Here is a 13,055-nt window from a genome sequence, read left to right as displayed (position 1 = left end):
GGGATCCACCCAAGAAACATATACTCTTGAGAGACCAGTCTGCCCTGAAACTGCAGCTATTCTTGGTTAACAATTGTAGTCTAAAAGAAATGGGCACTTTCTATTTTTGGAGTGAATAACAAGTTTAGATGTCTGTTAGCTACTGCATGCATGTGAATAGTAAAACAAATGAAAGGAGCTCTTGGCTTCATATCCTGGTATATATCAATGTTTACCTCTCATTATAATTTGTTGTACTTTCACCTTTGTTCAGTACGCACAATATGCTAATGCTTTAGATAAGATAATTCTAATCTTGGCTTTTGTACTCAATTTTTGAAAGGAGAAAAGTAATATTTTCACCATAGGCATGCACACAGGGTGTGCCAGGTGTGCCTAGGCACACAATCGCCTGTGCAGTGCCGATTTCTCCCTTTTTTCCTAGTGCCCTGTCTCCACCTTACAGTGCTGCCAGCTTCCCTCCTCTCTTCTTCCACTGGCTGCTGCAGGGAATGTTCAGGATGGAAAGCGGGGGAAGGGGTCGGTAAATATTTAGTTTACTGGCCCCTTCCTTTCTGAATGAACACAATGAGTGATCTGTACCCGTCGCTCCTGTGTTCATTCTTAACCACTTTAGCCTCAGAAGGATTTGCTCCCTTTCTGACCAGGCCCTATTTTGTGATTCGGCACGGTGTTACTTTAACGGACAAGTGCGACGCTGTACCAAACGAAATTTACATCCTTTTTTTCCCCACAAATAGAGCATTATTTTGGTGGTATTTGATCACCTGTGCGACTTTTGTTTATAGCACAAAAAAAAAAAAAGTGCGACAATTTTGAAAAACGGAAACCTTATTTTTCACATTCTTTTATATGAAATTCTCAAAATAAAAATTTTAAAATCACAATTTTTGAAGATTTTAGGCCAATTTGTTTTCTGCTACATATTTTTGGTAAAAAGAAAATCACAAAAGGCGTATTTTGATTGGTTTGCACAAAAGTTATTGCATCTACTAACTACGGGAAAGATTTGTCATTTTTATTTTTATTTTTGTTTTGTTTTTTTTACTAGAAATGGCAGCGATACGCGATTTTATTTTATTTTATTTTTTTTGCGGGACGGCGACATTGTGGCGGACAGATCGGACCCCTAACTGACATTTTTGACACTTTTGGGGGGGCCAGTGACATTACTACGGTAATCAGTGCTAAAGATATGCACTGTTACTATAATAATGACACTGGCAGGGAAGGGGTTAATGCTGGGGGTGATCAAGGCGTTAAATGTATGCCTAATGCTTACTGTGTGTGTGTGTGGGGGGGGGGGGGGGGTTCTGTGACAGGCACAGAGATCGCAGTTTCAGTATAGCTGAAACTGCTGATCTGTCCTTGCCTGTCAGTGAGAAGATCCGCCTGCTTTGTCTACATAAGCAGACGGGTCTTCTCTCCGTTTCCCGGACGATTGGGGGAGGAAGGCGGCAATCGCCGCCTCTCCTCCCCTGGCCGTGTCTAAACACAACGGGAGCGCGCCGCCGAAACCGCTTCCCCTCCAGTCACGTAGTACTACGTGACTGGACCCAGGGGAGCCGTACCGCCGCAGTAATATTACTGTGGGCGGTCGGCAAGCAGTTAACTAAAGCATAGTAAACTCTGTTTACTATGCTTCAGTTTGTGAATGAACAGGAAGGCGCTTAGCACAGAGCACTTCCCATTCATTCACTGTCCTGTGCAGCTGAGGCTGCAGAGAAAGGGGAATATCTGTCTTCAATCCCTTTGTCTCAAGAGTGAGACGTCAGTGGTCTGTTTGGACCCTTGATATCTCACCAAAGCCTCCCCCCAATGGGGCTCCTAAAAAAAACAAAAAAAAAAAACAAATATTGTAAAAAAAAAAAAAAAAAAAAGAGTGAAAATAAACTACTGTCACCAATCTCTGCTGACACCATCCACTGCTCTGCTGATATACATGCATGTGTGTTTATGCTCTGGGGTGCACACCCTAATACAATAGGCTCCACACACCATTGATTTTCACTGTTCAATCTTTTCCAAACCCTGAACAAAACCGAATTCTATGTTCCATGGGGAAAGATAAGCTGTTATATATGAAAGAGCTGTGTATAGAGTATTATGTTGTACGGAGCTGTGTATAGAGTATTATGTTGTACGGAGCTGTGTATAGAGTATTATGTTGTACGGAGCTGTGCATAGTTTTGTACGGAGCTGTGTATAGAGTATTATGTTGTACGGAGCTGTGTATAGAGTATTATGTTGTACGGAGCTGTGCATAGTGTTGTACGGAGCTGTGTATAACAGAGTGTTGTACAGAAGGTATGCTATTTCACTCAGAAGTGAACAGACTAAAGCTGGCCATTCTTTTTTTTTTTTTTTTTTTCGTTTAGCCTGCAAACAGTGTGAATGGACAAATCTCCCACTATGCCGATTGTATTTTGATAGCTGGTCCTGCTAGCTGTCAATATATCTGAACAATGCCTGCATCCGATTTGGATGTTTGGCTAATGTTTTTCTTTTGACAACTTAGATACTTCAATATTTCAATCAATGGATGTTGGGTGGGAGGCAGCCAACAGGGCCACTCACTATGTGAACTTGGATTGGCTGGTTTCCCAGGAAGCGGTCAAACGTCCTAGTGAATGACCAGCTTTAAGGTGGCCACAGATGATAGATATTCAAGAGTAAAAGGTGGTGTGATCTCTTCACATCCCTGAAAGTAGATCTAGAATCAACTTTTTTTTTTTGTTTAATTTTCGCATAGGGAATAGGTAAATCTCTAAGATTTTTTTTTTTTTTTTTTTTGCCACCCTTATTGTGTCTTCATAAAGAGATATATTTTTTTTTTCACTTCCTGTCCTGTAAACTCAACAGGAAGTGCAAACATATTTTCCGTGTGAGGGAAATTAGCTCTTTAGACAGTTGTCATGGCAACAAATGTGCCCATTGGAAAATGTCCCCTCTATTCTGGTTCTGGTGGGAACTCAGAACTAAGATTTACCCATCACTTTCAATCCTGGTGATCAGGACAGACAGAGTACATTTCCATGATGGGGATCTAAGGGCCAGTTCACACCATAGAAACTCAATCCAGATGTGTTCTGGATGCTTTTCTGCATATGTTTTTTTAATGCATTTTCGGTGCGATCCAGTGCTTTTTTTGATGCGTTCCAGTGCATTTTCCCCTCGCTCTTGTTTTCTTTACCTTTAAATAAGGACGTGTTTCAGTGAATTTTGGTGTGGTTAGGTGCGTTTCCAGTGTATTCTTGATGTGTTTTACCGCATTCCAGTACAGTTCAGTGCAGAAAAAATGCATGTTGTACTTTTTTTTTCTGGACCAGGAACGCACCATATAACGTACTATCCATGCATTTTTGATGCAGAAAAAAAAACGCACACTGGACTGCATGTGGTGTAAACTGGCCCTTAGAAAAAAAAATGTTCCTTTATTTTACCACTTTACAACTGTCAGTCTAAATAGCATTTGGTGCCCCGACTCTGGTGGAGTGACATACCCGTACGTCCTTGTTTGTGTGCATCCATTTGTAGTGATCTGCTGTGATTGGACAAAGCAGATCACAGGCAAAAGCTACAGAGCCAATCGATCACGAGTATAAACAGTGTATGATTTCTTCTTGCAACAGAGAAAGGGGAGAGTGGAGGATTATTGAAATAATCCATTAAGAAATCCTCCAGCTGAGGCAGAGGAAAGAATCCCCAGAAGGTGGAGGGGTGGGTGCTTTTAAAATGCCACTAATCACCAATGTTGCGGGATTGTTTTTGGGGGCGGAGCGGAGGGAAGGTGAAATGTCCCTGACCACTAATGATGGAGGTGGGGGGGGGTGTTTAAAATGTCACTGACCATCAATAGTAGTTTTGGAGGTGGTATAAAGTATTTGGGGTTTATCCTTGACATTTAGCAATGGCATACAATTCAGTTTGAGTCTCCAGAAATCTTTTGTCCACTAGACAAAAGACTTGCACTTGACTTCAGTGGGTGACTATTAAAAAGTAAGCACACCTAACCGCCTTTATACCAGCATGTTTTTTTCTTATATTCCAAAAATTGTGATCGCCTTGGGATGTCCACCCAAAAAGTGGCATCGTACTGTCAGTTATTACTGGCCAGCTACTATTTACACTACTTGGAATGTACTCTTATCTGCCTACTTGTCTGTATACAATGTTTACCATCCTGAATAGAGAAAGTAAGGCTGGGTACACACTGGCACTGAGAATGTTATACCCTGCGCACAGGATAAGCTCCCCTTTAACAAAAAAAATAAAATGCACATATTTTTGCAGCTTAAAAAAAATGTGTATTTTTTAATTTTCTACAAGAACCTATATTGCACCCATGGTAGGTGTCAGGCTCCTACACACTCTCCCTCCAACTTTCTGCCTATACCTCTTTACAGGTTTTCAGTTTAAAAGTGGGAGGGAGTCGGGATAAGTGGACCGTGTTGGTCCCTGATTTGCAGGGGGAGGATTTAGATGACATGTGGGAACTGTCCTTCAATATGCTGATTTCGGCCAGGGAGAGGTATATACAGAGGGCCTACTATACCCCGGCTAGGCTGGTCACGATTTATGGTTCAGGCTCCTCGGAATGCTGGCGATGCACTGCGTCTCCAGCTGACTTTGACCATGTTTTTTGGCTCTGCCCGTTGATACAAGATTTCTGGAAGGGTGTCACTGGATTTCTGGGTGATCTCACTACACTTGCAGTTCCCTTATCTGTTTCGGTGTGCCTATTGGGCCTGGTGGAGGGCATAGCACCGCGACGACATCCGAGGACTCTGCTCTCGGTCGCCCTCTTTTATGCGCGCAAAGCTATTCCTCTGTATTGGAAAAAGCAAGCTGCTCCTTCCCTGTCCTTTTTGGAAAGACCTGGTCAACAAAGTGCTCCCATTGTATAAGGCTACTTACTTGAGCAGGGGATGTCCCCACAAATTTGAGAAGATCTGGTAATGCTGGTTGGCTACATAAGAGACTCATAAGTGATGTATATTTGAGTGATTACCGTACTTGAGACTTGGGGAGTTTGGCCTAGACTCTGTCTGATAACTTGAAGCACTGACTGGTTCCTATGCCGCTCCTGATTACTAGTAAGCACCCGGAGGGGGTATTTTCATCCTTCTCTGTGTTAGTGTGTTACATGCCAAGAACCACTGCACTACCAAGGGGGTGGAGGGGGGGGGGGGGAGTGTTTTTGACTTTTTCTATGTTTGTATTGTTTGTTCTATTATAAAAGTTATAAATAAAAAATTTTAAAACAAAAGTGGGAGGGAGCGTGAATGGACTACAAGTGCACTGATCAGCAAGCTTCGCTGTTCATTGAAACTACAAGTCCATCTCCCCTGGTGGGGGACGAGGCTTGTATTTTGTTCATTAACTGAATGAACGATGCAGCAGTGGGGAAAGAGCCCCGTAAGGCCACACAGATTTTAAAATGGTACAGTGGCTGCGGAGGAGAGGAACCCTCCATGCTGTCACAGGGAAGGGGGCGAGGAGGCTTGCTGAACATGTTACACCCTACATTCGGGTGTAACATGTTCAAAAGGTGAACTTAGCCTGAAAGCTGGGACGGAAAGTATGATCTCATTGACCTATTCATTTTGCCAAGCATTTCCAAACAAAATAACACTGATAAGTTGTCAGATGAAGTTAATAGACATCGGGACTTTTTGATTACTGTTGACAATGGCTGTTACTCAGTATTTAATGTACAGGCTGGAGACAGCCCTGGCTACAATTACTGTTTTTAAACCATTTACCTATGAGGAAACCTTCATTTATCTGTCAGAGCTTTGCTCTGAAGCTAACTGGCCGACATCATCTTGATTAAAACACAATCGCTGGTAATTGATTTGTGAAGAGAGACTGGCACAGACTGCCTCTAATGTCTTGTGATGTGTGGAATTCAGTTATTGTGTTCAGAGGTATATAAATTGTTAACCCCTTCCCATATGGCAGAATGACCACCACAAAGTGATTGTTATCCTGACTGGGCGTCCTATGACGTCCAGCAGGATAAGCTGCGCGCGCCCGTGAGGATGCGCAGAACGGCGATCAGTGCTTCGGTATGTCGCTCTGACAAACCGCATCTCCAATTTCAGTAAAGAGCCTATGACGTACCGTGTTATCAGCTGTGTCCAGTCACAGCTGGTCACATCGTAACCCGCAACCAGGAAGTGGCGTTTATCAGCTTTCTTCAGTTTGCGCCGACCAGGAGCGAGTAGAGAGCCGAATAGCCCGGCTCTTCTGATGGGGGGGGGGGGGTCTGCGCTGCTAATCATTGCATTATCAGTGCCAACCTATGCTCATCAAAGATGCCAACTAGTGCCCATCATTGCTGCATATTAGTGCTACCTCATCAGTGCCAGTAAGTGCAGGGGGCGAAAGTGCCCTGTATTGAAGTAGGTTAATCCAATTTTATTAGAGTTTACGCAGTGAGCGCACCATTCTATGGGGAGTGAACTTGCTATGCTGTAAGTTATACCGTATGTACGGTTAGTCCCCTACATCTAAACTTTCGAGTTGCAAACTTTCAAAGATGCAAACATGGGTTTACATGTCCAATCATGTGAGTTAGTTAACATTTCTGACATATATTTTTTTCCCAAAATATTTATATTGTATATCAAATGTAAAACATACAGCATTTTCAATGCAAACAAGTATTTAATGACACAGTATGCGCTTGCGAATACATAATTCGTGAGTAGAAACATACGAGTATCAGTTTTCTGTGGCATCAGAACTAACCAACAGGAGGAACATCAGAACTGTAAAAGTCCTAGAAAGTGGATTTAATATACATGTTTAAGAAATGTTGTCTGTTCATAAAGGAAAGAATTTCAAGTCCTCTTGATCTGTCATCAAGTGTGGTTGGAGTCAGTAGTTGAGGGGGGTGACAGTTGTGCAATTGTACGCATTATTATTCTCTGTAGGGTTTAGAGGGCTGATGTAGCTGTATGAAAGGAAATTGCGGGGGGGGGGGGGGAGGCCTGCATCCCACACCCTAAGAGGTGTCCGATACCCGTCTCCCACCCCGAAATGATAAAGTAGTATGTCTTCTTATGGGGGAGGTAGAGAGAGAGGGGTGGGTAGGGGGCAAAGAGCTAACATATATATTCTTATGCGTGCATCCCCTAAAAGTGGTTTTACTTGTGTGTACTTTACTGTATATAGTACGCTATCTTTCATTTTTTTTTTTCTTCATGTGAAATGTGTTCTAAACCTATTACAGTAATTTATTGGGCTGATTGTGTTGGTTGAGTACCATGCTAACTTTGTTGGACTTACAAATTTTTAGTGAAACTAAACCCAGAACCTGCATTCACTATATCTGGTCTCCCACAGTACACTGAACATGGAAATGCAATTATTTTAGTAAATATAAACTGCTAAATATATTTTCTCATCAGCAGTATATAGCAGTCTTGGGACTTGTATCCTTTCCTAGTAAAGCTTGTCGAAAGAGTTTTATTCTTTCCTGATCCTGTCTAGACAGTGCTGGTTGGCCCTGTGCTGATCACTTGCGCTCTCCGAAGAAAAAAGAAACTCTCTAGCAATTGGTGATGGGCTTGGGCGTGTTCGAGTTTCCATGTGCCCGATCCCGCCAGGAAGCCAACACTGCACTCCGCTAATCACAGGCAGTGAGAGATTTCCTGATCGGCAGCTGCACAGATCGGGAAACATCTCACCACCTGTGATTAGCGGAGTGCAGTGTCAGCCTCCTGCGGGATTGGGCACGTGGGAACGTGAATGTGCCCAAACCCATCTTTACTAGCAATACACCCCAAACTGAGCATGTGCAGCCTGACTCCGAATGTTCTGTTCTATCACGAGATGGGTTGGAGTCAGTTAAAAGGAGAATCAGAAAGACAGGATTGCACAGCCTTTATACTCCATGCAGAAGATTAACCCCTTAGGTTCCACATTGAGTATAATAAGCATGCTTTACTGCATATACAGACTGATAATACTGCTGTGGAAAAAGTAACACTTTAAGAACGTGCTCTCGGGAATGGAACTTGTTTGTACAGTATGAAGTAATTTACTGTATTCCATAAAAGGTTCTGTATTTACATACAGTCTCTCTACTTTTAGGTTAAAGTTTTCCAGTATGTCTGGATTTTCAATATTTTGTGGTTGATTCCAGTCTATACAAAGCGTATTACAATCATAAAATGTTTTATAGTACTCTATATCTATAGTGTTTGTTTTTTTTTGTTTTTTTCTTTAAAGTTTTTATTGACTTACATTTAGGCTGTGCAATATGAACTGAGGTACATGTTATGTATTGTGTATTGATCTAATGTTCTTCTCTTACCAGTTTATTAGTCTGCTTAAATGGGGTGTCTAATATCATATATCTTAGAAGTAGTTTGCAGGGATGCTAAATGCTATGCATGATGTGAAACGAGAATGTGCAGATTCGTTTTCAATTACAATATGAAATGGATGCATGTAAAACTATGAAGGCCCCACCAAAAACCATTTAGATCACCACTGAATTTGAAACTATTGAACTAAAATGTGTGCACACTAAAAATATGCTGTAGTTTTTCTTTTAACCGGCCTGTAAAGCCTTTTTTGTAGATGTCAGTTACTTGATCCCCTATCCGTCAGGGATAACCGTATTCACATCGCCAGTTTCACCTTATATCCTGTCACCATCTATGGGATTCCTGGGTTACCTACAGTCCTTCATTTTGTTTGCCCAGTCTAGCCTTTTACAGTTGGACCAGAGAATGTTTATTTGTAGGTGCCGATGTTCCCTTACTTTGAGCTTATTCTTTTTGCTTACCCAGATACACTGGGTAAGCAAATATCAGTCTAATTTGAAAATCCTCTGTCCCCCGTCTAACCAGGGCACTCGCGCTAGGTTCCTGCCCGCCAGAGTCTTTTTTTCTAAAGGGACCCAGACTTTCGTAGATAAGTCATGAGTCCAGTTAAGGATACTCTTTAGCATCATAGCTTTGTAATAAAGACCCATCTGATAGACTTGTCCCACCATCCAATTTGTGTCTGTGTAGTACCCCATATACGAGTCTGGGTCATTTACCATGCCAGACAAATTTTAAAAAAGGATATAGGCACCTAAAAAAAGCTTGAGGCAATAGGATCGGTATAGTGTGCAGCAAATATATTATCCTAGGGAGAATGTTAACTTTTATCACATTTGTAAGTCTGAACCACATTAAGGGGTAGTCCATGCTATGTCTTCAAGTCTACTGCAATCTGTTCCAGTAGTTTGCCATAATTGTTGTCATACAAAACTCTCGGGTCAGAGGAGATCTATGTGATTGTATTTGTTTTAGGAGGATGACATGCCTGTTTTTTTTATCAGCTTTTTAGTATAATTTTTAGCTATATTCATGCAATCAAGTTGTTTAGCAGAGAAATAAAAAGGTGTAAAGGATTCTGCGCTGTATGCTAAAGAACAAGGCGGCTAGCACATAAGCTGTATACCCAACTTTAAAGAGATAAGAAAGTGTAGCGCACTAAACCTAATCAAACACATTTTAAATGTGAATTAAAATTTACATATAAAAATAAAATTGATTAAGAATATGAAACTGAAAGTTCATGTTATCATAAAGTAAATAACAGAAAAAAACTGCGCTAACCTTAAGTTATTGTGAGGACTTATAAAGTGCTATAGTGATTTTGAAATATTGCGATATCTCAAATACATCAAAAACATCAAAAAGTGCATATATAAGTGCATGAATAATACCAAATCCAAAATATTTAAGACATTAAAATATACAATAATAAATTGCTTCAATGAAAGTCTGTGATACTGCTGATTAAAAGTGCAATAGAAATTAATATGCAATAATAAATATGAAGTGATAGTGAATTGCTTCAATAAAAGTCTGTGATACTGCTGATTAAAAGAAAAGTGCAATAGCGCTGTAAAGTCTTCTGAGTGCAAATAATACTGGTGTAGTGATATCAGCGACCCTCCGCTTCACCGCAAAGTGCTAGGTGGTGAGGTAGCTCACTTACCAGATGGCGTGGATTCCTGTGGCGTACGCCAAAAAGAATCAAACTGCGCTTGTACACCGCTCCAACTTTGGTTTGTAGATGAGTGGGATCCTTGAAATGCTGATGTAGGCTCAAAATGAAAGAAAAAAGAAGCTCCTCCTCGTGTAGAAGGTTAACAACCTTTATTTAACACCTCACACGAACATCAGTGTAGATAAAAAAAAAAAACTTCCATAAAAAACACTGCAGTGGTAAAAAACTTTTCACTCCAAAGCACCAAACAATAGGTGTCACAGCAAACATATGCCCAACTGCAATAAATGCAAAACGTTGCAAAAGCAATAATGGCTGAGTCTCCGCTCCAGCCACTTCTCAGCTCCTATTCAGCCTCGCGGCTGGTGTAATAGGACGCTGCTGTGTAGACAACCGCGAGGTATGCCGTATAATGAGGCAACCACTTCTAAGTGCAAATAAATAGCATTCAATTATCTATTACTGCCCCACCAGAAGGATTGCAAACTCACCAGATGTCATGGCTGTTGTTACAGCAGCAAGAAAGCCTCAAACACTTTTATGGGTCACTCTGGTATCATACCAGTAGATATCTTCCGTCAGGTTACAGTAACAGGTTCCAACTTGAGATAAATTATCTCAGGTGCTGAAAAATTACAATTACCATTGTCCGGATCTCCTTGGTTCTGGCCCCATAAATCATAGGATTACACATGGGTGGGATGAGAATGTAGAGGCTGGTGAGTGGATTGTGAACATGCATAACTCTGGGGAAACCGTGCAACTGAAAGGAAGTTCCCACAGTAAACAAGTTACTGCATTTTCCTTTCCACCTGCTGTGCAGGCAGTGTTCTAGGAACAAAACATTCCACTCCATGTTCCTTATACCCTCACCAGCCTCTACATTCTCATCCCACCCATATGTAATTCTATGATTTATGGGGCCAGAACCAAGGAGATTCAGACAATGATAGCTGTAATTTTTCATCAGCTGAGCTGATTTATCTCAAGTTGGAACCTGTTACGGTAACCTGGCGGAAGATATCCACTGGGTTGATACCCAGAGTGACACACAAGTATTTTGGAGGCTTTCTTGCTGCTGTAATGGCAGCCATGACATCAGGTGAGTTTGCAATCTTTCTGGTGGTGGCAGTGATCCATGTTTGAATACTATCTATTTGCACTTTGAAGTGGTTGCCTTATCACTGATGACTGCCATTTATGACAACATGAAGCATGGACTTTCAGTTTTATTAATCCATTTTATAAGAAGTTGTTTAGCAGCTTTCAGCACCTAGTCCTTTAACAAAGGAAAGTAAAGAGATGGATGAAAGAATATTTTACAGAAAGGTCATGTGTGAATATAAATGCCTTTCTTCAAGAAACTTTCTTAAATGCAGTAATATATAGTGGGATATTTTAAACCTGAGCTATGGTTAATCTACTTTTCACATTTATGGTATGTGAGATTTTCCATTTTACCTTAAAACAGTGTGGCCTTTTGGGCAGCAGTTTTTGTTTTGTTTGTTTTTTGTTTTTTGTTTTTTTCTTTTTTTTTCTTTCTTCTTTTTTATTTTTTTATTTTTTTGTGTGAAATTTTTAACAATGTAATACCCAAATTCTGTGTTGCAGAAACGATTAAAGGATGATGCAAAGAAGGCCATTGGTCAGCTTCAGCTCCGCACCATAAAGCAAGGAGATAAGGTAACTGACATGCATGATTATTATTATATGTGCTGCAATACTTTACATGTAAGATCCTTGTGCAGAACATAGACTTCTTATTTCGGATGATGTAGATCATAACTCTTTTACATTTTATTAGCATCCTTGCATCAGCATATCAATACAGATTGCTTTGTATTGTATAATTTACAACCTAGATGGCCTGTTTTTAAAACTGAATTACAGGGGGTGTCCCCCCTTTCAAAACACAATAGCTCAGCAGGGGAGAATGCTGGACTAACATCGGATTGTTAATACAGCGACTCTGATCGGAGCGGTCAGTTTTTTTGGTGTTTCCTAGGCTTTAAGGTTTTTTTGTAAGTTCTTTATTTAGATATAGAAGGCATACAATACAGTCGTGAACAGTTGTATATAACAGAACAGCACGTCAAGATAAACAAAAATAACAATATGCACATGTGAGAAAAACGGCTAGTCATGAGAGCAGCTCCTACTTTGTCATGTAAATAACCTGCAAGCTAAAGTAACTAGCATCTCGCTAACAAATTAACCAAATTAGAATTACTAGTGCCAACTGTGGAGACGAACGTAGGGAATGAAGTCAAGGTGGTACACCTCAGGGGGGCAGATCCCGTTCCCACCGACGGCTATCACATGGGCGGTATACGGGAACAAGGAAATGCAACCCAGGGTACGAGCCACAACCGTAATCTCAGGATGAGAGCTTGACTGCAAGCATGCCCGGGGGAAAGGAGATTGTTTCCATGCCCAGAAGTTGGGTGTAACTGAGAGAAGCAGAATGAAAGCGAGGTGTAGCTCAGAGAAGGTCAAGGGCAAGGACGGGGGGGGGGGGGGGATGATGGAGATGGCCATCCGATCGGACCGAGTCCTTTTAGGCAATAAGGTCTCTGTATTCATCGGAAAATGTGAATTCATGCCAGTAATACCATCGCTGAAGAAACCTGTCCCTCGTACCCCGTTCGGTGGGCACAAGATCTTCCATCCCATTAATATACGCAAATTTACGTAGCTACATAGCCACCGTGGGGGGCTGGGACTGCTTCCAAAGCAGGAGGATGCAGCTTCTGGCCGCAGTAAGCAGGAGCGGTAATATCCATATCCGGTAAGACGCCCTCGGGAACTGGTAATGCAGGAGGAAAAGGGCCGGGTCCAGAGCAAGGGTATGACTAGTGAATTTCTGTGTAATGCGCAATACGGTCAGCCAAAAAGACTGTATGTGGCTGCAGGACCTGAAGATATGGAGAATGGAGCCCACTTCCTCCCCACATCTCCAGCAGAGGTCAGAACAGGAGGGAAACGCTTTATGAAGTCTGACCTGGGTATAATACCACCTAGTTAAAAAATGT

At 41.5% G+C, this 13,055-nt stretch overlaps 1 protein-coding gene across 1 annotated transcript in view; it reads left to right on the top strand.

Moving 5' to 3' along the window:
- The window catches only part of RNF128 (ring finger protein 128), a 99,535-nt gene that overhangs the window by 63,495 nt on the left and 22,985 nt on the right, over window positions 1–13,055 (top strand). The window contains exon 3 of the mRNA XM_082264010.1: window positions 11,635–11,706. Within this exon, the coding sequence (XP_082120136.1) occupies window positions 11,635–11,706 (72 nt within the window). The remainder of the gene's footprint in view (window positions 1–11,634; window positions 11,707–13,055) is intronic.

This window comes from Pelophylax lessonae, assembly GCF_965119305.1.
Source record: "Pelophylax lessonae genome assembly, chromosome: 7".
Classification (NCBI taxonomy): Eukaryota; Metazoa; Chordata; class Amphibia; order Anura; family Ranidae; genus Pelophylax; species Pelophylax lessonae.
The sequence above is the reverse complement of the archived record's forward strand: the minus strand, read 5'-3'. Positions and strand labels throughout refer to the sequence as shown.